Source organism: Sturnus vulgaris, chromosome 5 (assembly GCF_052056855.1).
Source record: "Sturnus vulgaris isolate bStuVul1 chromosome 5, bStuVul1.hap1, whole genome shotgun sequence".
In the NCBI taxonomy this organism is placed as follows: domain Eukaryota; kingdom Metazoa; phylum Chordata; class Aves; order Passeriformes; family Sturnidae; genus Sturnus; species Sturnus vulgaris.
In genome coordinates, this window is record NC_142247.1 from 9,213,504 (window position 1) to 9,240,790 (window position 27,287).

The 27,287-nt window shown below is 45.1% G+C and overlaps 1 protein-coding gene and 1 long non-coding RNA gene across 2 annotated transcripts; one reads left to right on the forward strand and one right to left on the reverse strand.

Annotated features, from left to right (window-relative positions):
* Positions 1-8,506: 8,506 nt before the first annotated feature.
* Positions 8,507-11,749, reverse strand: LOC148223542 (uncharacterized). The gene is made up of 3 exons (XR_015803680.1): positions 9,451-11,749; positions 9,111-9,340; positions 8,507-8,863 (listed from the first exon to the last, which is right to left on the reverse strand). It is a non-coding gene; the product is annotated as an uncharacterized LOC148223542 (long non-coding RNA).
* Positions 11,750-12,230: 481 nt separating this feature from the next.
* Positions 12,231-22,142, forward strand: KCNA1 (potassium voltage-gated channel subfamily A member 1). Its single transcript, XM_014879220.2, has 2 exons — positions 12,231-12,869; positions 13,631-22,142. Exon 2 carries the CDS (start codon positions 14,070-14,072, stop codon positions 15,543-15,545), a length of 1,476 nt encoding a protein of 491 aa, XP_014734706.1. The 5' UTR covers positions 12,231-12,869; positions 13,631-14,069; the 3' UTR covers positions 15,546-22,142.
* The last annotated feature ends 5,145 nt before the right edge of the window (positions 22,143-27,287 follow it).

Below are 27,287 nucleotides of genomic sequence, written 5' to 3' on the forward strand. Positions count from 1 at the left end.
GATCAGGGCCACCTGAATTATATATCATAAGGACATGCTCCACAGAGACTACAGTCTACATAGGAAAGACAAGATGAAAAATGGGAAGGGGAAGAAAAGTATGTGGACAAAGCTAACACTGCTGCTGCTGAGGGTCACAAGTGAGAACCAGGGATTCTGGGAGTAGAATCTAGTATCTAGAACTTTATCTAGGTTTTAGGATTTATTCTGTGGATGAAAAAAAATTAGCCTGTCTAGAGTTTTTCTCCAATACTTTTTCAATACCAGTTTTTCTCTGCTTCTTGTAACTTATTTGAATTTCATGGACTGACTGGGATTGGAAGGGACCTTAAAGCTCATTCTCTCTCACCCTCTGCCATGGGCAGAGACACCTTCCACTACCCCAGGTTGCTCAGAGCCCCATCCAGCCTCGCCTGGAACACTGCCAGGGATGGGGCAGCCACAGCTTCTCTGGGAAACCTGTGCCAGGACCTCAGCACCCTCACAGAATATTTTCCTCATATCCAATCTAACCCTGCTCTGTGTCAGAGTGAAGCCATTCCCTTTCATCCTGTCACTCCGGGCCCTTGCAAATAGTCTCTCCTAATTTTCTTTTTTCTTTTAAGAAAGGAGGTATGAAGGTAGGTCTCCCTACAAAATAACCCTCAGAGCTCATGGCCTCAACAAGTGGTGGGTGTATGTGTTTATTTGCTTTTATTGAAAGATTTTTATACATCAAAGTGCCTCAGGCACAAAGAGGTATATAAGCCAGAGCATAAATTCACCTTTTTAAGCTTACATAACATCTTAAGGAGTGTCATTTGACAGAACTATAGATCTGAATAATCTCCTTTCCGCTGTGTGCTGCAGAATGGAGCTGTGATAGATGCAGGAGCCATTGCCAAGGAACCTGCAAAAAAATATGCAAGAGGAACAAGAACAGATGACCACAACGAGGCATAAACCAAAAACCCAAGCAAAAATAAATTCACACACACTGTGCAAAAAGGTATCTGAAACCATCTTTCACAGTTTGATCGTTACCTTCAAAAGCAACAACATTTAGGCACCACCTTGCTGATTTCAATCCATTTTCCAGATGGACATTTTCTCTGAAAACAAGCAAATATTTTTCTATCACCTTTTTTTTTTTGAAAACAGAAAGTTGGTGATGCTGCCTTAGATCAATAAACTGTCAGAAGAGACCTCCTGCCTTTATTCCTGGCTTGTGCTTGATGCAAAGCTCCTCCTTGACTTCTTTCCCAGCCAGACATGTAATGATGCCGGTAAGACACATACATTACTTGCAGAACCCGTGGGGAATCAAGGCACATCATAAACCATAAGTTTGGATGATCAGGATGTCAGATATTAAAGCTACAGCTGCAAGTGAGAGAGAACCTCAGCCAGGCCTTCCTGAACACAACAGCATTATTCCATTGGTGAGACCCACTGCAGAATTCCCCATGGCTCAGCTGTCTCTGGGGTGGGTAAAAAAATCATTCCTGTGCAGTCAAACATACACAGAGTTTATGAATCACTTGAATGTCCTTTAAATCCTCAAAGCAGGGATTAAGTAGGATTTAAGAGGAACATATGACTTGTGCTTGTCCTCAATACAGTGGTGACTTCCATATTATGTGAGGAAATAGTTCCTTGGATTGTTCTGTGTTCACTCGGTGCTAATGTCACTGGATGTCTTTGCTGTTTCTCTGGCTAGAATGAAAGAGCAGCCTGGTCTGCTCCTACAGATCTTCCACAAACAGGATTCCACAGCAAATGGACCCTCCAACCTGTGCAGTGCCAATTCCTCACAGTGCTCTCATTAATTTAATGCTCCAAATTAAAATTCCCAGATCCTCCCTGTGCTGGCTGAGCAGGTAGAGTTCTTTGCCTTGGTGGGCTGGCTGGCAAAGTTAATCTTTGCACAAGTGAATTTGATTTCTGTACCACTTCCTCCTTAATGAGGAGGATTCTCCTTTATCTCCTTCAGTTGATTGTTTCCTCTGATTTTGCAGCACAAAGGTCAGAGTTCTGCTCCACGCTCTGATTTTCCAGCTGGTAGCAATCCAATGAGATATGCACAGTCACAGATGCCTGTGTGTTAGAAGGGTGATCATTCTTTTAACAAGGTTAACTCTAAAGTCCACAGCTGGGGATAACCTGAAACTCCTCATGATTTGTGATCAGTTTAATAAATTGCAGAGCCCAATTAAAGAAGGATTTCATTTATGTTGAAATACATTATTTTTACACATTTTCTTTTTTTTTTCCTACACCATTCACCATCTTTAGCTGCTATATTTAATGTATTTTCAATCTCTGCCTTTTCCCCACAATACAAGATACCCAAACACAGAAATTGTGTTGCAGATGAAGATATCATCTGATATAGCTTCTTAATGATTATATTTCTATATGTTTTTATCAATCAAATAAAATATCATAATTACTTTTCTACTGCTTTGCTGTTGTAGGAAATTGGCTTCATTGAACCACACACAGTAACCTCAGGCAGGTCTAGGTAAAATTTTCATAAGGGAACCTGAAATCCATCCATAGTTTGGGAACTCTAAATAAATCCATATTCATTCACAGGAGAAAAGGAATGGACTTGCCATGTGTAAAACATGCCAGGGCACTGGAGGCCTGGGTGGTTGGGTATTAACTGTCCTTGCAGGTAGGTGGGATTCTTTTCACTTCACCCAAGCCATGGCAATTTCCATAGGTAAAATGTTGGCCCGTGAGGACAGAGGCAAGCACCACCTTTTGCTTTTAAACTGTAAAACAGTTTATGTTTTTAGGAACGACAACCAGTTTATGTTTTTAAACTGTGTCAGTAAGCATGAGGGAAATCAAAGATTATGATTAGGACAGGTTCTGAATCCAAATGATCAAACATGGATCACCTTGAGGTTTCAGTAGACAGCAAACTTCCTTCCACCAGAGGGTTTTACTGGCTCCTGCCACGCATCCCAGAGGCTGAGATCCCTGCCAAGGGTCCTGCTGTTTTGGGGATGTGGCTCTGGCAGTGATTCTTTGTTCCAAAACACATATCAGGGTGTAGGAAAAGCAGATATTTGGTAAGACTGAGAACAGTGGTCTGATATTCTGGCTCAGGTTTGGAGCATCCCACTGCATGTCTTCACCTCTTACATACACTGCTATTAGCAGAACATTTGGAGGAAGCTGCTGGCAAAGGCATTTTGCCCTGTGCTGTTATGTTTGCCCTACAACCTCCATCTTGCCACTCTCACTGCTGGCTGCCCCTTGTTGAGAGGCTCTTCCTGGCATGCCTCACACCATCAGTGTATTTCTCTGCTACACAGTACAATGGGATCATTATCCTGGGATCAGTCCTTAGACACTGCTGAAGTCAGAAAATACTGCTGTAAGTGCTGAATATTAACTGGCTGCCTGTTGCCTTGAAGCAATTGGACACAGACAGGAGGTGCCAGCTGAATGTCCTTTCTCTTTTCCTACATAATGCACAAAGATTTGAAAAGCAGGACATAAAGGGACAACAGCTTTAGAAATTCTAAAGGCAAGCAATTTGTAAATAAATCAGCAAGTTGCCACATAGGGAGGGAGAGATTTGTCTGAAGTGTAATGGCCCTACTGCAATGTGCTCACTAAGCACTCAGTGGCATTTTAAACTCCATGAGACTTGATTTTGAAACTTCAAGTGAAAATAAATCATAAAAAGTGGTGCTCAAAACTCAAGAGCTACAATCTAACAAGGAATACAACCAACAGGAAGCAGACCATTCCCTTCTGCCACAGCCAGCACAGAAGAGGCTCCAGAAAGGGAATAGGTCACAAACTTCTCGAGTCCAGAACGACCCTAGCCCAGATATGAAGTAGGACAAGGCACAAAAAAAGCAAGACTGAGAAGCTGGAACAACAGCAGTGCCCAAGGCACAGAAAAGATGGGACATTGATGGCCTGGTAGTGTCTGAGGGGTGCCTCACTGCCTTCATTTTGGGTAAGACTTGGAATTATTCTGAAGCACTTAAAATCACCTGGGGACAAGGCTTCAAAGCATCTGGGTCTTTCACTTTAATATGCGGAAGCCGCCGGGGTTTTTGTTTACTCAGGTTCTTTCTTTTTCTGTAAATAATTGCTTCTGCTTCACTTGAGCTGTCTCTCCAGCAGACAAGAAGCATTCTGGGCAGGCAGGTCAGCAAGAACCCTGTTCCCGAAAGAGGACATGCAACTGTAACTCTAAATTTGGGCTCTAAGGCAAGTGTATGTTTGAAACACACCCTGTTAAGCATTTTTGCCTCTCCTGCGTGCTGAAAATAAAGCAAGAGGAAGCCCTGCTGCCAAAGCAGCTCTGCAGAGCAACCTGCACTGGGAATTTTCATCAGGGAAGGACAACAGCAGCAGGGAGCATTTCCAACCCTCTGCCACAGACACAGAACTACCTGCTCAGCATTTTCTGCCCCTGCATGGTTCTTTCAGGCTTTCTACAGGCTTAGAGCTGGGGCTGAAGATCCTGAGTCCCCCCAGGAGATAAGGACTCCCTTATTGCCAGGCTTTTGGTTGCCCTCATATCTTCTGCATTATTTCATTTCCTGCTGGTGTGGCTCTGCTGCACAAACACGTTGGTGCTGATGTTTTCTGGTTTGGTCTCTGCTCAGGCTGTGTCATGACATTTCTCCCAGCTCTGCAGGTACCTCTGGCCTTCCTTTAGCACTCTCCTGCCACTGTAGCTGCCAGCTATGATCCCTGCCAGGCTGCAGCTGCTTTCCTTTGGCCTTAGCTGTGCTGCTGCTCTCTGCCTGTCTTCCTATCTGCTCCACTCTGAGCAGCAGATGTAAATGACCTTCTGTTTTCTCCATTTCTTTATTGCGAGTGTCTTGTTTAGTGTAACTGCTTCTAAAGCCTGGCTGCTGGACTGCAACCCACCCTCCTCCACACATTTCCTTCAGTAGATGCATTGGTCATTCCCTGTTTAGTCTTAGGGAAAAAGCTTTGCTGGGTCCCTTGGGCAGGTAAGGATTGCTTTCCTGACTGCCTTGCTTTGACTATCAGTCCCTGCACTGTTTATGCTGCTAACTTTGCTCTCACTCTTCTTCATTTTTGATACCCATGGCAAGACATCTGGTGCTCAAATCTGGCCTGTGAAATGCTGAATGGCACAAATTCTGCTGCAGAGTGCTACGAGCTGTGTCAGAGCAGGGCTGCAAGGCTGTCAGACTCTGGGAAGGCACTGCTCCACTCCTGGTCAACTCTTGCCAGAGCATCCTAAAGACCCAGCTCACAGAAAGCCGACCATCCATCCCCTATGCTTAAAAATGGCCATTTGCAAAGGTGCCTTGGAATGGCAGGAAGATCCCAGGTGATCAGTGTTTACCCAGTGCACATTGCTGCCTGGCCAGTGGAATGATAAAGCACCCTCTAGGTATGAAGTTATTCATTTCCTGATGGCAGCTCTTATATCCTCAGGGATTACTGCTTGTCCTGCTTTAAATAAAATCCCATCTTGCACATGTGCACACACACAGAGATGCAAACACTCAATCCTTTGCCTGGCAATGAGATGGGCAGTGCCTGTGTTCATCTTCCTCCCGGCAGAGCTCTGGACACAAAGTGGTTCCATGCCTTTATCATCGCACCCAGACAGCTTCCAGGAGCACTCAGCACCTCCTCAGCATGCTCTCCTCCTGCTGGAGCTCACACTGCATCTTCAGTGTGCCCCAAAGGGACACACTGGGGTTGTCCCACCGAGCAGCAGTTTGCAGCAGCACCTTGTTTATCTGGCTCCATCCTGGTCGTGTCAGGGCTCTGTTGGATCTGTCATTTATTTTTATAGGTACATATATACACAAACAGTGGGATGGGAGTGCTGGGACAGCTGTCTCAAAGCTTTGATTCCATCATAATCATCAGTCTTATTTTACAAAGCCAAGCATAGGACATGGAAACAGCTTCAGCTGCTACAGCAGCAAACAAAGTTCTCTTAGTTACATGATCTTTTAAAAGCTTTTTAGCCAATAGTATAATATTGAAAGTTGACAAGCATTTGCTAAAGTCGATTGGGAAACTTACATGTACATCTTGCTTCTAACAAGGCTTGCTTGTGATAGTTTAAAACAATTAACAATAAAAGTTCATTATTAAGCTTACATATTTCTACTGTCTTGCTTAACATTTTTTCTAAGGCCCATCTCTATACAGCTCTTAGCCTTATTGTTTCTTGACATTGCATCTTTAACTTTCTTGCATTTCTCCATTCTAAGATTTGCTTTCACACAGCTTTATAAGACTTTTATACCTTTTCTATTTCCCACAGGGCTCCACCAGACTTTGCAGCGAGGTCCAATCTTTCTGTGGCTCTGTCTGTTCCAGGGGTTTATAGCAATTTGGGACTGGTTCCCTGCACTGGATTTCTTCTCCCCTATCACATGGGGCCCTGACTGCTGCCAAATCTTGTCTCTGTGTGTTAACTTAGATAATTCTTGTGTCCTGAGAGGCAGGAGGACAAAAAGAATCTAGTAGTTTATTTTCTCTATGAACCACTAGAAATCCTTCACCACTTTTGCTCTGGACATTTCCTTCGTGGCTCTAAGGTTTATAACTGGAAACACTGCAGAGTTCATAGATGTCACTGTTCTCTGAAAGCTTCAGCTTATCTGCATTCAGTCTAATGTGCTGTTCTGAGGGTCTGAAATCATGGCTGGGGCTCCTTCTTCTTCAAGACTTCCAGTTCCAGTAGAAACTGCCCTCAGCCACTGCCTTGGTGCTGGGAATCCCTCCAATGCATATCTTAGTTTCTGCTGGGAGCACATATGATCACGATCCCAGCATTCACATTCTGTCAGGTGTGATAAAGACAAACATTAATCCAGTGTAAGATGCTGCCTTGACTCATAAGAAACACTGAATACTTTTGAATTTGATACATCTAATTAAGCCTGATTTCTATGACTGCTGAAGATTGGTGACTTCAATTGGCATTAGTGTAAGTTCTCATTTTATGCAGATACCTCTTGTTTTTCTTTCTTTTTCACTGCCACTGATGTATACTCTGCTCATTTCTCTGTAGGTCTCTTCACATCTCTCCTTTACATCTCTCATTTTCAGGAGTATCCCCTCAGTAGCACTGAGAGTGCCAACAGACTGCCATGTTTTGGTAGCCCGGATTTCAGGTCTGCAGTCAGCTTTTGAAGCAGGCACCAGCCTGCTTAAACAATACAGCAACACTTCTTGGGAAGGCTAAATGAAGCCCATGAGGAATTCTCCCTCCACATGGCTTGCTCAGTGATGGATGGTCTTTCTGAGTATCCTTTATCATAAGACCAAGTGATAACGTGCAATATTTAATGGCAACACATCAAGAGCTTGCACTAGCTACTAGCATTAGAATATCCTCTGCTGTAAACTCTAATTCCCATTGCTGCAGTCTAATGTTGGTGTTAATGAGTGTTCCTGGAGTTCTGTTGCAGGTGACCTTGCAGCCCAGCTAGGGCTAAACCTGGCTCTGATTTAGTAGCTCTGCTGTGATTATGGCTATGGCAACACTGGCAGATTATTTGAGCACTGGGAGTATTCTTTTATGCCTTGAGTCCCTAAGGTACATTTTGTTTTCTTAGAGAATTCCACTAACTGTGTTTGTTCAGCCTGGAGAAGGGAAGGTTTTGGGGTGATCTCATTGCAGCATTCCAGTGCCTGAAGGGAACCACAGGAAAGATGGAGAGAGACTCTTGACAGGGCCTGGAGTGACAGGACAAGGGGCAATGGCTTCACACTGACACAGAGCAGGGTTAGATTGGATATTGGGAAGAAATTGTTCCCTGTGAGGGTGCTGAGGCCCTGGCACAGGTTTCCCAAAGAAGCTGTGGCTGCCCCATCCCTGGCAGTGTTCCAGGCCAGGCTGGATGGGGCTCTGAGCAACCTGGGATAGTGGAAGGTGTCCCTGCCCATGGCAGGGGGTGGAATGAGATGATCATCTCAGGCCAGATGATCTTCCAGCCCAAACCATTCTATGATAATGTGATTCTATCACTCATCACCACTCAGCCTCAAGCTTGGGGCTTCATAACAAGGCTTATTTTTTAAAAACACCATCACTTTCTGATTCACTCCTGAGCAGCCTGATGCCTTATGAGGCGGGCTTTGTTTAGATATCTGTCAGAATCTTTTTTTATGGTGTGGAATCATCCTGCAAATGAACTCACACAGGAGCAAACTCAGACCTCCTAAAGCTGACTTCTTGGTTGTGTATTGCAAGGACCCACTGCAAGGACTGGTTTTGGGATTTTACAGGAACGTACTTGCTCTGGTGGTGCTCTGTTCTCCTCAGGTGTTCCCTTCTCTGACAGTGGCCCTTGGTGTGGTGCTCACCCCTCATGATAAGGGGAAAGGTCACTCTCTGCTCTCTGCACTTGGTGGCCAGCAGCACTCTTGATAAATATATTCTTGCTGTGGTGTTTTTATAAGGTCTCATACTAACTCATCCAATCATAGGAAACCAAAAACGGCTCCCATTCAGAAAAAAAAGTCCTGTGTGTTAAAGTCCTGAATATGCTCAGGGGTGGATTGACACTTTGTTTCCATTTCTGATGATATAGCTGCTTTTAATGACAGAAGAAAGCTCAACCCCAATGTAATACAGAACATTTTCTGCTCTTCCCTGCCCAGTCATTCTCTTATTGCCACATTTTGTGCCTTTCCAGCCCAGTGATGTGGGACATATAAGCAAGGCAGGGACATCTTTCTCTGCAGGCTGGTCCTAATGGCACAGCTATCATATGAGTGAGGGCAGTTTCTGCTTCCTTCTTCACAGAGGTAATTCCCAAGCTCTCCTCTTCCCTCTGTCTAGCAGCAGGACTGGGTCTACTCCTTGGCTTTTTTGATCAGAGAGGGCTCATATTTAAGGCTTTAAAAGGGAACAGGACAAAAAAATGAAACAATATAACAAGAGGGAACCAAAGGCATTGTCATCTTCCATCAGCTCTCAGTATTCTTTGAAGCATGAGATTTGATTATCCCGGTCACAAAAAATGCCTAATAATACTGAAGGATATTAGCAAGGCTCATAAATCAATGTTAAAAGATTAAAAGCTTTTAAAGGATTCTTTTCCCCCTCAAGAAAGAAAGCCCAACTGTCAACACCACAAGCTCACCTTTGGTTCCCTCTGTTGACTCTTTCCATGTCATGAACCAGAATGATTGACAGAGCTCTGCATGGAAAATTTGGGCCAGAACATCTCACTTTATCTTCTGCCTCCCAAGGCCATTAAATGAGGTGTGTGGTGACATCTGCACAACTCATTGGTGCCTTTAGGCAGCTCAAAATGCAGCTATAATGTTTCCAGGTTGGTTTCCAGGCTTAGATGGATTGGGATTACAGTGCCTGTGAGGATCAAACAACCAGGACATCCTTTGCCATTGGATTTCACAATGGTTTTTATCACACAAAATGTCTCTTGCAGGTAAGGAAATTTTGGGGCTCACTCAAGACACAGGAATGATGCCATGCTCAGAAATCCACTGTGCTTCTGCATCCATTGATTTCAATCAGGATTTTCCAGGTTCCCTGGTGGCAGTGTTTAAAGCCTGTTTCACTGTGTAAAGCCAATGCTTACTTTTAAAATCCTGTTTCAGATTCACTTCCATTCAATACGAATATTTTTTGTAATCCTCACAACACACAAGGACTTTTAATCAACAACTTGATTGTTTCTTTCTAAAACAAAACAAAAAAGAAAGAAAAAAAAAGAAAAAAAAACGAAAAATGCTGTTCTTTCTCACAACAGTACCACCAGACTTCCCACCACAAAAGGCTGCAAAGTTTCTTGCAATTTTTAGTTTCCCTATGAAAAAAAATTTGTTCCTGAAGAGAACATTTCAGTGTGGCTTTTTGGGGGGATTACAAATTCAACTTCTGCTGGCCATTTTCTGTAATATAGAAAGTAGGAAATAGCACCAGCCTGACTTTGAATTGAGCAGTAAGTTGGATTCTTCCATTCCTCAACATTTAATTGAAGCTACTTAGAACTATAATGTGCAACATATGACCTTCTTGCAAGCCCTAGTTACACTCCCATTAGTCTGTGTTCTTTAACAAGATTTTATTGACCCCATGGCTAATAGCCCACTTAGAAAGATCCCTCCCTTCCTGCTTGTCAGTAATGGTAGTTGGATTGCAAAGAGAAATTCCACAGGTCAAAGCTATTCAAAATGAGGAGGGGGGAGAGCAATATCCCATTTTGTCCTTTTGCTGTGATGGAAAAACAAAGGTTGATATCATTTGTCCCTTTATTTTTTTTTTATTATTATTATTTCTGTGCCTGGTGTGCACACAGCTCCCAGTGAGGATTTGGGTTCTGCTGTGCTAAGGCATCTCTCAGAATGCAGCAGCCTAAGGAGCTGTGACAGGCAAAGGAAGCACTTTTAAGTCCCGTTTTCCAGATGCAAAAGCAGAATATGCAGCCTTGCTTGCAATCCTGCAGGAAGGCAAGGGCAGAGCAGCACCGCGATCTCGGGCCTCTGCTTGTGAGATCTGCATTTTCAGCCCTCTCCTGAGCATCCTTTGGGCTGGGACAGGCGAACAAAGCTTTGCCCAGGGGCGGGGGAGCGCTCCCTCGCTGAGCTGCTCCTGCTCAGCAGCTCCGAGCTCCCGGAGCACTCTGCAGCAGCCCTGTCACCCAGGCAAGGAATTCACTGCCATAAGAGGATATTGAGTCAAAGGCTGTGTCTCAGTTTCTCGAGGGGTTGGAAAACAGCCTGGTTAGTTTAAGTGATGGGACAGCCTTTGCTTTTTTTGTGGGACTTTAGTTTTTACAGGGTCCAGGGCCGGGTGCTGATGATGAGCTGCTTAACTTGAGACAGAAAATGGTGCTTTATTTTTCGCTGGAAGAAGACCCTCTCTTTTTATTTCGTGTTTTGATTGTTTCACCTGGGAGTGGCAGAAGGAGACTTTTCTTTTGCTCAGAACTTCACCAGAAGTTTCTCACAAAACTTTCAGCATATGTGATGCTGGGAAAAAAAAACAAACCAAACCAAACAAAAAAAACCCAACCAACCAACCAAACAAAAAACCAACAAAAAAAACCACCCACCCTTGTAGCAGGATAGACAGGAAATCTGTTTGTTTGTTGCACTTATGTTTCCACGGGGCTGGTGAATGCTAACTTGCTGTGATTGCAGCACTGCCGGGGTAGAGAATTTTAGAATCTTTTTTACTCTAGTAAAGAAATTTAAAATAAACCACAACATCATCATAAAACCTCACCCGAAACAACAAAGCATGGGCATAAGGGGAAGGGAAGAAGAGACAGAAACCACCGGGGAGGTCAGGTGGTTAAGTATTTTTGGACTGTCAAGGTGGTGATCTTAAGTGAAGATAATGTATTATGCAGTTGAAAGCTAATGAGACCAGGTCTGTTAAACACGAACTTGGTGTTACTTAGCCCTGGAGTGCTTCAAATTACACAGGCACGGGTTGTATTTGATCACCGCTCCCGCTCTGACAAAGTGAGCAGCAGGCTTTTATATAATGTAAGCGATCATATACTGTGGGGAGCAATCCTGTGCTGGCAGGGGAGGCCAGCTGATGACATAATGGGTCTTCTCCATCTCGAACTTATGTGATTCATCAATTAAACGAATTCGCTGGGATAAAGCAGCATGAAAGGGCACTGTCCCTGCCTGACGATTAACCCTCCCAATTCCAGCCGCTCCGCTGGGGCTTCAGCCTCCACTATTGTGTCCAGGAGGCTCCGGCTGCGCAGCCCCGTCCAGTACCGAGGCGGGCCGGGGGCTCCGGGCACTGCGGGCGCAGCCGGCGCCCTCCGGGGCCGCAGCCGGGGTCGGTGCGGGATGCGCGGCCCCGCTCCGTGCGGGATGTGCGGTCCCGCTCCGCCGCAGGTGCTGCGGGGGACGAAGCGCTGTCCCGCCGTCCCTCGGCGCACCTGTCCGGGCTGCCCAGGATCCCGCTGCCCCATCCCGCAACTCCATCCCGCAGCCCCATCCCGAGGCAGCCCCGTCCCGCTGCCCCATCCCGATGCATTTCCATCCCGCAGCCCCATCCCGCAGCCCCATCCCGCAGCCCCATCCCGCACCTCCATCCCGCAGCCCCATCCCGCTGTCCCATCCCGCAGCCCATCCCGGGGCCGCCCGCATTGCGTCGGGGGCGCGGCGCGCAGCGTGCGGGGGCGGCCGGCCCGGGGGCAGCGCGCATCCCTCCCTCCCTCCCTCCTCCGCCGGCTCCGGCCCCCGACTCCCCCGCCCTCCCGATCCCCGAGCTGCACCAAACAGCTCTCAGGTTTCTGCTGATACTGCAGCGTCAAGAAATGGCTCGAGTTTGCTCCACGCTCTTATGCATTCAGCAGCCCTCTCGCTCCTGCCACACGCGTCCAGCTCCTGCCTCCTCCTGCCTCCGCCGCTGCTGCTGCCGGGACGAGCCAAGACCGACTCCGGGGATGCGGCTGCAGGGCTGCGGCGCTCTGACATCTCCCCCGCCGCCGCTGCCCAGCGCCCGGCTCCTTTTCCAGCTGTCCTAAGGGAAGAGAGCTGGAGAGCCAGCAGCTATCTAGGACTCCTTCATTTTATTGACTAACTCGAGCCTATTTGGAAAAGGTACTTTGCACTCTTTTCCGCGCACACCCTCCACCCCCTACTGCGGTTCTCAGCAGAAACTAATTAAACCCACTCGCCCTTGGTGCAGCCTAAGACAGTGTATGAATATTTCAGTGTCTCGCAGGCAGCCCTGTAAAGCGATCGCTGTGTTGTAAAGAGGGGTGCGAGAGGAGGAGGAGGAGGGTTAAGTTTGCCGCTGCGGTTTTTGTTTTGGTTTGGTTTTTTTGGATGCTGCTGCAAGGCGACTTGACGCATTCCGGCACTGGCTCCGACTCCTAAGCGGCGCGTCTCGCCCGGAGCAGGTAAGGAAAGCCCCTTCTCCCTGCCGCTGTGACACTCGATTTCGGACGGTTTGGGTCTGGGATGTCGACCTCCCCACCTTGTTTCTCTCTCTCTCGGTTACCTTTAGCTGCTGCAAAGCAGGAGAGGAGATGCTTTGCTCCCCCTCTCCTATTCCCCCTCCCCCCCCCCCCTCCCCCAGTTGGTGTGATGAAGTTGTCAGTGCTCAGCTAAGTCTCCACAGCGGGGAGCGCGGTGCTCGGGAGACTCCTTGCAGGAGCTGACCCCGCTGAAGTTGCCCGAGGAGCCTTCCCGATGAGTTCGGGGCACCTTCATGCCTCGGAGGCCTTGGTGCATGTCCGGGGATGTGTAGGGACGCGTAGAACTCCGCATGTGCTGCCGTAGTGGGCAGAACGGGATGTTCCTGCTGGTGTGAAAGCCAATCCATTGCGCCTGTGTGTGTGTATGTGGAGGGGCTTGGGGGCTGGTTTATTCTGTTTCTCTCCTCCCTGGCAGCCTCCATCCTGCAAGTGAGCTTTATGCCTTCAAAGCAGAGTGTTTCCATCCCTCCCTCCCTCCCCAGCGCAAAAGAGGAGAGGACCAGGGCAGTGGCGGTGGTGGCGGGGGGGGGGTGGGGGGAAGGAAGAGGCAGGTGATGGAAATTTGCTGAGTTGGCATTGCAAGGACTCGCCTCCCAGCCAGCCCGTGATTTATATATTTATTTCTATATTTATTTATTTATTTTATGTGTATGTGCGTGTGTGTGCGTGTGTGTGCGTGGTAGCTTCGTGACAGCAGCTGCGGCGATGGTCGAGCCGGCGAGAAAAGTGGACGGATCGAGTTAAAGGCTAAAGGAGACGGCTGGGGAGGGGAGCCCCAGCCTGGGGGTGCACTCCATAGACCTTCAGCCTCCCGGTTTGGGGGACAGGACCCCTCACCTTACCTGCCCTCTGCCCCCCCTAAAGGTACTTCTTCCCTCTTTCTTCACCCTCCCATCATCCCTGATGCCTCTCCCTCCATCCCGCCTCTCTTTTCCCCTTTTGGGTATTTCCATCCTTTAGGCTCCACATCCACCCCTTCCTCAAGCTCCCCATCCCACCTCAACCCCCCCCACCCTTGAACCGCCCTGGGTCTCTCTGTGCTCCTCCATCCTCCTCCTCCTCTTCCTCCTCCCTTTCCCTCACTTCTCCCCTGCCCCTTGGTCCCCTTTCCCGTGTGCCACCATGACCGTGATGGCTGGAGACAACATGGACGAGACTTCTGCGCTACCTGGCCACCCCCAGGATAGCTACCAGCCCGCTGCCCACGACGACCACGAGTGCTGTGAGCGCGTGGTGATAAACATTGCGGGACTGCGCTTCGAGACGCAGCTGAAGACTTTAGCCCAGTTCCCCAACACGCTGCTGGGCAACCCCAAGAAGCGCATGCGCTACTTCGACCCCCTGCGCAACGAGTACTTCTTCGACCGCAACCGGCCCAGCTTCGACGCCATCCTCTACTACTACCAGTCCGGGGGGCGGCTGCGCCGGCCCGTCAACGTCCCCCTGGACATGTTCTCTGAGGAGATCAAATTTTATGAGCTGGGCGAGGAGGCCATGGAGAAGTTCCGGGAAGACGAAGGATTCATTAAAGATGAGGAGAGACCCTTGCCGGAGGGGGAGTACCAGCGCCAAGTGTGGCTCCTCTTTGAGTACCCAGAGAGCTCTGGGCCGGCAAGGGTTATTGCCATAGTCTCTGTCATGGTGATCCTCATCTCCATCGTGATCTTCTGCCTAGAGACATTACCTGAGCTGAAGGAGGACAAGGAGTACACAGTGCACCGCACTGACAACACCACCCAGGTCTACAAATCCAACATCTTCACAGATCCTTTCTTTGTTGTGGAGACCCTGTGCATCATCTGGTTCTCCTTTGAGCTGGTGGTGCGCTTCTTTGCTTGCCCTAGCAAGACTGATTTCTTCAAGAACATAATGAACTTTATTGACATTGTGGCCATCATCCCTTACTTCATCACCCTGGGCACCGAGATGGCCGAGCGGGAGGGCACTCAGAAAGGAGAGCAGGCCACCTCCTTGGCCATCCTGAGAGTCATCAGACTGGTAAGAGTCTTTCGAATCTTCAAACTCTCCCGGCACTCTAAGGGCCTCCAGATTTTGGGACAGACCCTCAAAGCGAGTATGAGAGAGCTAGGTTTACTAATCTTCTTCCTCTTCATTGGGGTGATTTTGTTCTCTAGTGCGGTATATTTTGCTGAGGCTGAAGAACCTGAGTCTCATTTCACAAGTATCCCTGATGCTTTCTGGTGGGCGGTGGTATCCATGACCACTGTGGGCTATGGTGACATGTACCCTGTGACAATTGGAGGCAAAATCGTAGGCTCCTTGTGTGCCATCGCTGGTGTGCTGACAATTGCCCTGCCTGTACCTGTCATCGTGTCCAACTTCAACTACTTCTACCACCGAGAAACAGAAGGGGAAGAACAGGCTCAGTTGCTTCACGTTAGCTCCCCTAATTTAGCATCTGACAGTGATCTCAGTCGCCGCAGCTCCTCCACAATCAGCAAATCTGAGTACATGGAAATCGAAGAGGATATGAATAATAGCATAGACAATTTTAGAGAGGCTAATCTCAGAACTGGCAACTGCACTGTAGCCAACCAAAACTGCGTTAATAAAAGCAAGCTGCTGACTGATGTGTAAACAAAAAACAAAACAAAATCCCCACTCACAGCTTGAAGACTTTAGTGACACAGTCACACTTTGTAGATGCTTTACTGATAGTCTTTGAATGCTTTATTTACCTCGTAAATGCATTGTTGCATTGCAAATCTTTGCTCTGCGATAAAGAAGCTTCCAGGATCCATGAAAGATAAAATTTTGTTTATTTTCAAAAAAACATTTTCCACCTGGTAAAGGATAACCATTTGAACTAGTTTAGTTTTAAGCCGTTATGACACTAGACCTAAACTTTTCCTCTCCCATCTCTTCTCTTTTTATTTTCCTTTTTTTTGGATAAAGTTATCTTAAACTAAGCAAGACAGTTTTTAGAGCTATTAAGAATATGCATGGATTCCAGTAAAAATATTCTGCAAAACTGCACAGTTGCAAGAAAGTGCATCAGATAATAATAGTAAAAAAAAAGATCAGCCAAAACCTGCGGCGAGCATTTGCCGTGGTGTTTATGAAGGAGTGCAAATTTTCCTTCCGCCCCCTCTGTGAAATATTCCATCCTTCCAACCTACAGATCCACACAGCACATAATTAAAAATCCTACTTAAGCCTGGTCTCTTTTGCTGTCCGTAGAAGAAATATCCTAAAAGGAGAATAACAAACAAAACGGAAGACAAAACATCTGCAATGCTGCTAAGTTCTCTCACAAGCAGATGATAGAAACACACTTTTCCCCCCATCCCTGTTCAGAACTGGATACAAAACTTTAAGCCCCTCTGTTGCAAGATAGCACAATGGAGTTTAATATAAGCATGTTTGAATTTGATACTATTTATTTTATGATCGCATGCTTGAAACGTTACCTCAGACAATAGCGGATAAGCTTTCGTTTGAACTGAATCTTCTAAAAATAGGTCCTTTCTCCTCTCTTTTTTTCATTTCTTTTCTTTTTCTTTTTGATTTGCATTCACCAGAAGTGCACTCCTTAATTTATTAAATCGTTGACTAGTAATTTAAAGTACTGTATTTAAGTGCGTATGTTAGTCAAATGGGAACAATAACTTTTGGAGATCAAAGCATGTTCAAATATTCAGCATTATGGCCTATTTGATTAAAGTGTAACTTGAATTAATTAGTGCATGAATTCAATGATAATAATAATAATGATGATAATAACAACAATAATGATAACAATAAAAATTTTTAAAAATGCGCTTGATAGACTGAGGGCCTGAATGAACTGATTAGAGAAACTTGATTGTTTTCCTGCATTGCTCAGGGAAATGTGTTGGCTTTTGTCCAGGTGTTGTCAGAAAGGAACATATCCCATCCCTTAAAGGGAAAGTTATATGGAAAATAAGAAGTCAAGTTATATATAGCAACACCTAAAAACCTAGTATCCTTTATAGATGAAAGGTGCAGATGCATGCTTTTTGGTGCATTCTCAGAATGTAAATGAAACTTATCTATTATATGCATCCAAATTGCAGCAGCTGGTTTCTTTTGCAGTCATCAGTTGAGACTTTTTTGTATCCCCCCCAGAACTCACTGAAGAGACTCAGCAGATTGATTGAGAGAGTTGCACAGTGCCTTTATCTTACACCCCCCAAAATTGCTGAAAGTGCCTCCAGGAACTGAGTGGATCAGAGACACTGAGGGAAAGGACAGGAAGTCAGTCCACTGTCAGGAGTGTCCTGTGCTTTCTATTGGCACAGCACAGAAGGGTTTAGGGATAGAAAGATCAAGTGTGAGTGAGAGGGATGCAGAAGAGGCGGGCAGAGACCACCAGTGCCCGTGGAATACTTTCCTTCCCCAGCCAGTCTGATGCTGCAGGGCTCTGCATTGGCTTCTGCCAAGTAACTCATAGTTGTGTACATGCAAGGCTTCAGGTTTCCCCAGGCTGTTCACAGAGGCATCACTGCCATCACTGTGTCTGCCCTTCCTTTCCCTGAGGTGGTTTTTGGCAGCTTGTCCCTGCAGGGCAGGGTGCAGGAGGAATAGGAGCCCCGGCATTGCCCAGTCAGGCTACCAGACTGGAGGACTGTGCTCTTCTTTCCCTTAGATTCCCCAGCAGGTAGATGGGAAAGGCTTTGCAGGGCCCTCCCATCCCTGTCTGCTCCATCCCCTTTCAGATCTTGGATCCCATCACAGCCTTTGAGCCATGTTCTTCTTCCTGGTCCCTGATCTTACTCTCCTTCCATCATTTCCTGGTGAGGGAAGCAATGCTAGGAGAAGGTATCTTCTGCAACATGCCAGCCTTGACTGCTAGGCCCTGGAAGATAATAACTTTTGATCTGAACAAACGTAGGCACTAATCTTAATTTTTCAAATGGACAAAGTTGAGGATCTTCATTCTGCACTTAGCATGTGGCCAACTGCTGTTGAACACATCTCCTTCCATGCTGTACAGATCCTTTCCTCCCCTCTCTTTCTGATATATGTATATACGTGTATAAATATATAAATATATATATGTATGTCTGCTCCTGTGTGTGTCACATACATATGCAGACACATGTATATATGAAATAAAATCGAGGCACTTAGAGTTAAAAACTAACCCTAACTCTGCAGTTACGCACAAGCTTGACCTGCCGGGTTTCCAGAAAGACTTGACTTTATTTCTCACTGTGTGACTTCTGTGAATCTTAGTGATGAGAAAGATCAAGAACTGAGGGATGTCCAACTCCTCCAAGAAGTGCAAAGCATCAGATAAAACAGGGCATTACATCCTCTAGGTAGATGTTGTAAAGCTTCTTTCCTGTCCCCTGCTCACACCCTTGCCCATGGTACACCTCTCTCCCCATTAAATTCCAGTGGTCCTGATCTTCCCAAACTCTTGAATTGTAGGATATGACTTCTGATGTCAAAATGGACTTGAATGCTGCACTCAGCTTTTAAAACCACCACCTGACTAAACTAAACAGCAATAATCAGTTCAGTGCTATGGGACTGATGATCAGAAGGATGCATTTGGGAGATGAGGCCTCTCTTGGGTTCCTTCTGCCCCAGCTGGGTGTGCACACCTTAATTCAATGTGCAGAGTGATGATCATTCTGCTTATGCACAGAGGAAAGTGCTGCATGCAGCAATTCTTTGTCAGGAGACCAGGATGGATCATAAGAACTCGTGTTTTGGGGAGCCTGAATGTTGCTTTGTCCATTTTTAGCTCACTGCAAAGGATCTCAACCCATATGGAGTACAGGAATTAACCTCATGTAGCATAGGCATGCATTTTCGACAAGTTTGACACAAAAAAACCAACCACAAAAACAAGGTTCTTACTCCCTTTACACAGGAGTGCTGAAATGTCTTTGTGGGCCTGAAGGTGCACTTAACAAACTGCCTGTTCTTATCAGCAAGCATCCTTTAAAAATTTTATTTATTTATTTATTTATTCTTTTTCTTTTTATATCTCTTCTTTTAATTTTTTTTTCTTTTGGCCCTTATGTTTCTTTTTGCCAAGTGGACTCTAAGGGTTTTTTTAAGTAACTGGAAGAGGACTGGAAATGAGCTGATGGCCAGTGTAATGCTTCTCTGAAAGAGTCAAGAGAATTCCTTTGTAGGGACCTCCTGGAAGCGATGCCCACGTTATGCTGGATAGGGAACCCAGTGGACATGGCAGCCTTTAGTTTGATGAGGGGAAGGCAGCTTTTCCAGCAGAAGGAGTCATTCCCCAAGCCCCCTCTGCCACCCAGTGCTCTGTGCCTCTCTGTGCTTCTTAGCTGGTCCTGTGCAGCTTTTCCTTCATCCACTCAGGGAAAGGGGCGAGGGAATTCACCTGGCAAGGGCAAGGCAGCAGTGCACTGCAGTGCAGAGGCAGGAATGAAGCAGAGAGTCAGCAGGCAGGAATCCTATAGGCTGGTATCCCTGCCAGAATTCCCCATCTGGTTCTACCATTCTTAGCTCTGGAGCACTAAGGAGAGGCAGAGGAGCAAGGGTGAGAGTGCAAATGAAGGACTCTGCATCCTGTTCCTTCACAGAATTGAGGGATTGCTGCAAGACTGCTGAGAGCTCAAACCCTCTGTGTGGCAGCTCCAACACAGCCCATGAAATGGATTTAGTCACCTTCATGAGGAAGTCAGGGTGCAGTAAGCCAGGCTGTGAGTTCACAGCATCCTAGCAAACCTCTGCAGATTCCCTGCATGGGGTCTCCTAAGCCTTATCTCCACTGGGGACTTCAGGAAATTAATCCGAATTAATGAAAGGTGTGCATCTAAAGTAGATTTGTTAAACTGCTTTAAAGCCCAGCATGGACATTCTGTTGCAGTATTAAAGCAACCTTAATCTGATTTGGAGTCATTCTTTTTGAAAGGGAAGTAACCTGAATTGAATTAAGGCTGCTTTAATTCCGAACACAATGGGGCTTAATGCAGTTTACCTCATCTGCCTCACAAGTCCATTCAGACAGATAAACCTGTAGTAAATAATCATTGGATGTACTGGAAGTCATCCCGTTGTGCAGGGGGTGCCCACGTGCACCAAAACTCTCGGTACACGAGTGCTGCATATTCACAGCCTGGCTTTCTGAGGGGAAAACTAACACTTGGTCCTGGTGCCAGTTCTGATGAGTCCCTCCCTTTGTTCCTGGTTTACACCTTTGTGAGGATAATCCACTCTGCTGCCTTTGGGGAAGCTGAAAACAATTGTGGCCCAAGGAAATTAATTTCCACTTTACAAAACTGCACACGTGCTAGCCTGATGTACTATTAGTCACATAGAGTAGCACTTGTGAGACAGAACAAAGTGCTGGAGACAGGACAAAATTCAGCCAGGGTCCTCTTGTCTGCAGCTGTGGTTTTTGCCCAGGCAGAGATTCCAGAGATCAGACCCTTCTCAGCAAACCAGCTGTGTACCATCCATTGTAGGCTGCAGCAGCCCGAACTGGCAGCAGTGGCAACTCGTATTGACAGGGTTTTTTCTTTACTAAGGGACAATGGTTTTCAGTAGGCAGAAGTACAGGAAGTTAGTTTCTACTGTGAGAGAGCTGAAGCCCAAGTGTAACCTCAAAACCTGATGATTTTGAGGAACTGAGGGCAAGTTTCACTTTTCCATAGTCCACACTTGAACAGTGCAGTTTCTTATATGTGCATTTATTGAACAAAACACAACCAACACTAGGTCAGGAACATCTGAAATTTATTAGAAAAAGGAATTTTAGAACAAAATCTTCTGCATACATATGCAATACATGGAGAGAATGTATTCCTTTCCAAATACTACCTTGATAACTGTTGCTTGAGGGGTGCCATTCTGGATTAATCTTTTCCCCTAACCTGAAGAAGAGGGAGGCACTGCAGCTTTTCCAGGAATGGTCTGATCCTGTAGGCTTCCAGCAGCCTGATGCCAGTGATCCTCAGAGTAATTTCAGACTCACAGGGATGCAGAGTCAGCTCCAAGGTGTGATTTAGCCTCCATAGCAGCAGAGCTGGATGGAACTGCAGAGCTGTCCTTGCAATTGCACAGCAGGGCAAATTTGTCCCAGACCTGCATCCTGCAAGTCTGGAACAGGCTCCTTTTCTGAGATGCTTTAACCAGGGACCTACACTTCAATTTTGGTTGGACTTAATTCAGGCTGAATTTCTTTTTCTGTTTTCTGTTGTTCTGGCTTTACTTAATCAGGTGTAGGGAATTTCTTTTTCCTGAAATGCTTATCAAGTATTCTTAAAGGTGTCAGTATTTGTATCTGCAAAAAAAAAAAAAAAAAAAAAAAAAAAGAAACTTCAGGGTGTTCTACAGTTTCACTCAGTACAGGTGAACTTACCACCGGTGAGGTCAACAATTTATGCTGTCAAGGCATAGCATGCTTTGATATTTTCAAAGGAAATAAAATGAAACTGAGGTCTTAACTGAAATTTGTCTCAAGGTTTCTGTTAATATCTATGTAATTCTGTATATTTCACCTGTTCACAGGCTCTAGCAAATGTCACTACAAGTTATATATTAAAAAAAATCATCTTCCATTTCTAGTTTCTATAATAAAATGAAGACACTGCATTCAGTTCCTTTAGGTGCATCAGTCTTTGATCCATGTTATTGTTTCAGTGACATTTCTATAATGTAATTGGGATCAAATGTATATTTTACTTTTGTACAAAAGTAAAAATGATATTTTTATGACTAAATTCAGCAAACCCTTACCTATAACCTGCTACGATGAAATCTTTTCTTTTCCTTTCCTTAACATGTAAAACATTGGGTTTTTTGCAGTATGTCGGTTTGAAATGAATAAATAACAGCTGTCAATAGAACTGTAAATGGCCTCTCAGACATACCTCTGACTTTAAAGATCAGATATTGCCGATGTGAAATATATAAACTGAATAATCTCCATATGAAAGTGCACCATCAGGGCAACAAACCATTTAAGCTGACACAGCTGTACTTATTTCCACCATTTACCAATCACTTATACTTTGGGTCAAGTATGTACTTCATTGTCACATTACAGCTCATTTTACTTCCAAGTAGTGAAATTGTTTGACTTACCATTTTTAGAACATCTGATGTTATGATTTCCTGAACTATTTGAAATGCATAGTTTTCATCTATGCAGTTTTACCTGCTTCTGTACTCGTTCATCTGTTCATACTTGGCATCAATTAAAGATAATTTTTAAGGATCTTACCCAGGTTTATTCTGTCTGGTTATTTTGTGGGGTCTGGTTTCTCTGCTGTCACTATTGGCCAGCTCTGTCTGAAATGAATGGTTGCTTTATTGACGGTTTTTCTACTGAGTGGTATAAGAAGTGGCAATGTAACGAGTGGGAAATGTGGCTGTGGGCTTTGAGAGGCTTGTAAATGTCAGCTCAAGCTTTACAGTGCAATTAATCCAAAGGTTTGGCTTCTGCAGGCTTTTGGACCTATCCCTGAATAATGTTCTGGGGCCAAACTGTGCTGCCCTCACTTCTGAGACATCACTCAGTCCCACCAAAACCCAAAATCAGGTTAAACCTACTGTCCATGAACACTGATTGCACCCTCCGAAGGTTTGTGGGTATTAATTATCATCTAAGTGCAGACTTCAGGTTTCAAACCACTGTGTAACAGACCATGGGCTTTGGGCTGGGTTGGATGTCAGCAAATCCAAGTGACTTGATGTTGTTTTCTGTGGAAAATTGCTTTATGGAGGCGTGTTCTGTGCAGAGTGCTCAGACAGAGCCATGCATGCCATGTCCCAGTGTTGTGTTGTGCACAAAGGAGGCAGTGACATAAATGCTTGTCATTTTGTGCCAGATCTGTTGTGTGTTGGGAGTCCACCTAGAGATGGGTTTTTCAGGAGATGGGGGCAGTGGGCTGCACACAGAGTACTGATCACACATTGGTGAAATGAAGTGGAAAGATCCTGACGAGGCAGAACATTTTGTGTGGCCTGTCCTGTGATTTTATTGCCTGACTTGTTTTGCCTTCTTGGTCGAGAAAAGCTTTTGTCAATGAAAGCCTTGTTCATCAATAGCTTCGAGTGTTCAGTCAGTTGATTGAATATCACTTACAAACTGTCTGAAATTGTTTTGTTGAGTTGTCAGTAAGGATTTGCAGTGATCTTAGATGGGTCTGGGCCAAACTGTTTGTCTGTTGTTGGCTACGGTGTGGTAGTCAAGGGAGTGATCACTGTCACTGAATTTTGCTGGCTCTAGGTGTGTCTAAAGTCTCATTGCTTCTTTCTTTTCTTTAAAAAAAACCCCAAACCAAAAAAAGAGCTTGTTTATCATCTCTGCAGTAGCAATCTTCTCCCATTTGCTCTTAGCAAAGCTCCTGTTATTTCCTGTTGAAACTTTCTGCATTTGGGACCAGGTCCTAGGACATGATTTTGCCCTCTAAAATCACTCAATTAAAAAAAAAAAAAAAACAACAAACCAAACCAAAACAAAACAAAACCCCAAACAACCCAACAAATAAAAACAAACCAACAAAAACCCAACCAACCAACACTGTGTACTGAGTTAGTTGAATCTCTGTGTTAATTTCTTACTTAATCTCAAAAGTAAATATGTGGGTTTTTTACCCCAAAATGCAAATCCTCCTATGTTGTATTTTATACTTCATAATTTGCAAAAAGGTTGTATGTTGAGTCCTTCCTTTGGGTACACCAAGCCACCTGCTGTATAGGTTCTCTCTAAAGCATCCTACACTGAGGGAAAAATGTGTCTCTGCAGGTATAGCTTAGGTAACAGACATGAAGAACCATGGAATAAGCTCCTTTCTTCTTCAGCTGCTCTGGCAGGTGTGTTCTAAGAGGAGCAATAATTCAGCAGACTTTCAATTACAGAGAGGGGCTGAGTCCATTTAGTAACAAAGTGCTATTGTCCTGTTACTTTCTTTGGATAATATTGATGATTTCAACATAAATTTGATTTATCTGGCAGTTAATCTTGGAAGTTGGTCAGTTTTCGTGTACTGTTTGATTAATGGCTACAGAACAATTGCTTTATGGAATCCTGTGGATAGCAAGTGTGAATATACATTCTCTTTATTCTTCAATGAATAAGAATCCTAAAACTCCTCCAAGCCATAAAAAGACTTTTAGCTCTGAAAGCAAAACCAAACTTTTCTGATGGGTGCCCCCTTCCCCAGTGTTGAAGTGTTGCCCATCCTCTGCAGCATCTGGAGCAGGTGCCTTCAGGGCTGGCAGTTTAAGTCAGATGGTCTGACTGCCAAAGCAGATCAGATTCAGAAATGCTGAATTCTGATTCAGGGCTGTCCCCAAGAGCAGCTGCCCTGGCTTGACACAGCCAAACACAGGCTCTTGAAGTAACCCAGAGCCCACAGGAGTAAACAGAGTTGTGTCTTTTCCCCTCAGAAAGCTGTAGAAACACCACGACTTCAGACTCTTTTTCAGGCTGCAGAGAAAAGGAGAAACACTCTGTGCTAAAGCTTCTACCAGGTACTTTTGGAGTTGCATTATCTCCCATGGCTGGCCTTGCTATAAAAACTCTCACTTCACAGAGTGTTAGATTAAGTGTTGGAAAATCAAAGAAGCTTTAATTAGCACAACAATGCTTCAATCCACTCAGCTTCTCTAAGAGCTTCCTAAAATACCTCACATTTTATTCCAACGAGAAGACAATTGCAACTCTTGAATAGAAACCTTTTACAGCTAGCAGAAGAAACTGTAATTGTCGATGGTATATTTGGTGACCTCCTCTCACTAGGTAGGAGCAGCAGCACATTTGGCTTTGGAGCAGGGGAGCCTGCAGTTGCCACTGTGACAGGGAGAGCTGCAGAAAAAGCTCTGGTTGAACCTCAGGAGGAGGACAGGTCAAGGACAGGTCAAGGACAGGTCAAGGACAGGTCAAGGACAGGTGCATTTCATGGGTCACCTTTCCATCCTCCCTCAGCTGTTTTCAGTTCACATAAGAATTTTGCTGAGTGAATCCCAGGTGCAGTGGAAGTGGAATTTAGAGTCCCACAGCTCCTAGGCTGATACCCAGATGGATCCTCCAGCTCTTTTGTCATGAATCCTGAGAACACACAATAGATTTTAACTAGTTTTTTTTCCAGGTTGAGGACAAGAAAAAAGTTTTTTAATTAAGTGAATGTTTAGTTCATTGCTGTTTAGCCATTCTGAACACAAATCTGCATGCAGAATTCTGCTGTAAACTGAATGAAGGATTTTCTAGTTTCCTGCAACAGCTGGGTCATGACATATTCTGGATTGGTGGTGGGGGCTGAGACTGGCAACAGGGTCCTGCCTTCAAGTGGAGTCACTCAGGCAATGGTAGGTGTTTAGATGTATCTTTGCCTTCTTCTTTGAGTCTTCTGTTTTGTTTTCAGTGTGTTCCAGTATTCATCTTCAGCCCCCAAAAAACCAATTCCATCTTTCAGGGATGTAGCTTTCCTTTGGTGCTTTTCTATTTAGCCAAACAAACCTGATTTTCTGGACTTTGGCTGTTGCTGTGTCTTTTTAATGCAAATAAATCACTTGCAAATGTTCCTGAAATAAACATGGATATTCTTATTTTCCTCTGCCCTGACACATTCAGCTTCAATTAGTATCATTAAGTTTGGTTGTTTCAGTTGCAATTTTTTTTAATGGAACTTATAAAGAGAAATAAAAAAAGATCTTTCTACTTGGGGTGCATACCCTTTTTATGATTATTTAGATGATAAAAAATAGCTGGCATTCCAAGAGAAGAATGTTTACTGTAACGAGGCTTGAAACTCTTGTGGTATTTAATATTTAAATCCTGAAGAGGATAAGATGTGAGTACTGCAGGAGCAGCTGCTGGGTTTTACAGTGACAGGTTGGTGTTCAGAAGGCTGTGCACTCCTGGGGTAGCATCCACAAGTGGTTACTGGAGTGTAGGGATGCAGCAGGAACTGGGTGTTGCCTGCTGAGCTGAGACTCCAAAGTCACCCTGGGTGGTTGCTTTAGTTCAACAGAAGCATGGATTAACTTTAGGGCTCCAAATTCCAAATAGGAAGTCTTTTTGCCTGTGAGGAAAACACTGCTCTGTCCCAACTTTCCTGTCTTGAACAAATTTGTGCAATAAGTCATGATGGGTCAATGTCTTCCTGTGGACTTCATGCCACATTGGCTTCTGGCATTTTGGCTTTTAACATTTTTCCCTTTTTCCTTTATGTTTTTATTTATCTTCCTGCGTTTGAGACATAAAAGCAGCCTTTTTTTGTCCTGTGGCCAGTTTGTCAAAAACAGAGTTTGTGTGAAGGTTTTGCTGGGTCTCCAGCAAGTCTGTGTGTTTGGTGTAGGGATTTTGAACCCACTGCTTTGGTCCTCCTGGGATAATGTTGAATCGATCTCTAGCACAGCACCTTGTTGGCACATGGGACGAGAAATGCAATAAGATCTTGGTGCCATTTCAAACTGAAGCCCTCCTGGTGTCTGGGCAGGCCTGGAATTCTGCTCTGGTCTGCTTTGGCTCTGCGTCTGTTTGCCCTGTGAATATTTCATGTGCTGCTCTCATCCTCTGGTAGCATTTCAGTGTTGGAGAGAAACCATGCTCTGTCTCAGGAGTTTCAGAAATGGGAAGAGAGCTTTTGTGTCAGTCCCTTAGATCAGTCAAAGGTGTGGGGATGCTCAGGCTGTGCTGTGTTAATCCAGGGTATCAATCTATTTATTGAGGCTCCTGAGCAGCAGGCAGAAACGATGGGGGTCAATACCTTCAATTATTAATTAAAGGTAGCAAATGGAAGCTGGGTATCACAGCAGGGTATAAATCCACTATTGCTAATGAATATTCAAAGCCTGCATTCTGTCTGACAGGACTGGGATGTGCTTCTGCTGGCCTGCAGGTGTCCGTGATCTCACCGTTTGTGACACCTTCAAAAGGCTGCTGAAATCCTCCAACACAGAGAGCAGCCTGGAACAGATCAGTGTGTCCACACAACCATGTCCTAGCTGGAATATTTGGGACTGGCAGACAGGCAGCAGAGTGGGGGAGTGTTGGTCTTTTGATTTCTGTGTCTCTTTTTGGTAATACTTACTCAGTTCTTACTCCCGTGACTTGGGTACCAAAATGAATGTGAAGGACGTGGGAGCAGGGATTTCACTGGCTGCATTTGTGCAGCTCATTGCTCTTATAAAAAATGAAAAATGGCCTGGTGCAAGTCAAGATAACTCATTTCTTCTGAACTAACCAGCTCAGGGTCTTATTTTCCTATTTATATCTGATAAAGTTTTACATAAATAAGATCTTCAGTTTGGCCAGAAAGAAAGATTCTTGCCTATCAGGCTCCACTGTAGTACAATAAATAGGAAAAAACCCACTTCTTTTAAAGGAAAGATGTGTTAAAGTGACAGCAAATATATTTT

Excerpts from the sequence above, each read along its gene's own strand:
- KCNA1 (XM_014879220.2), top strand. The coding sequence starts at position 14,070 with ATGACCGTGATGGCTGGAGACAACATGGACGAGACTTCTGCGCTACCT.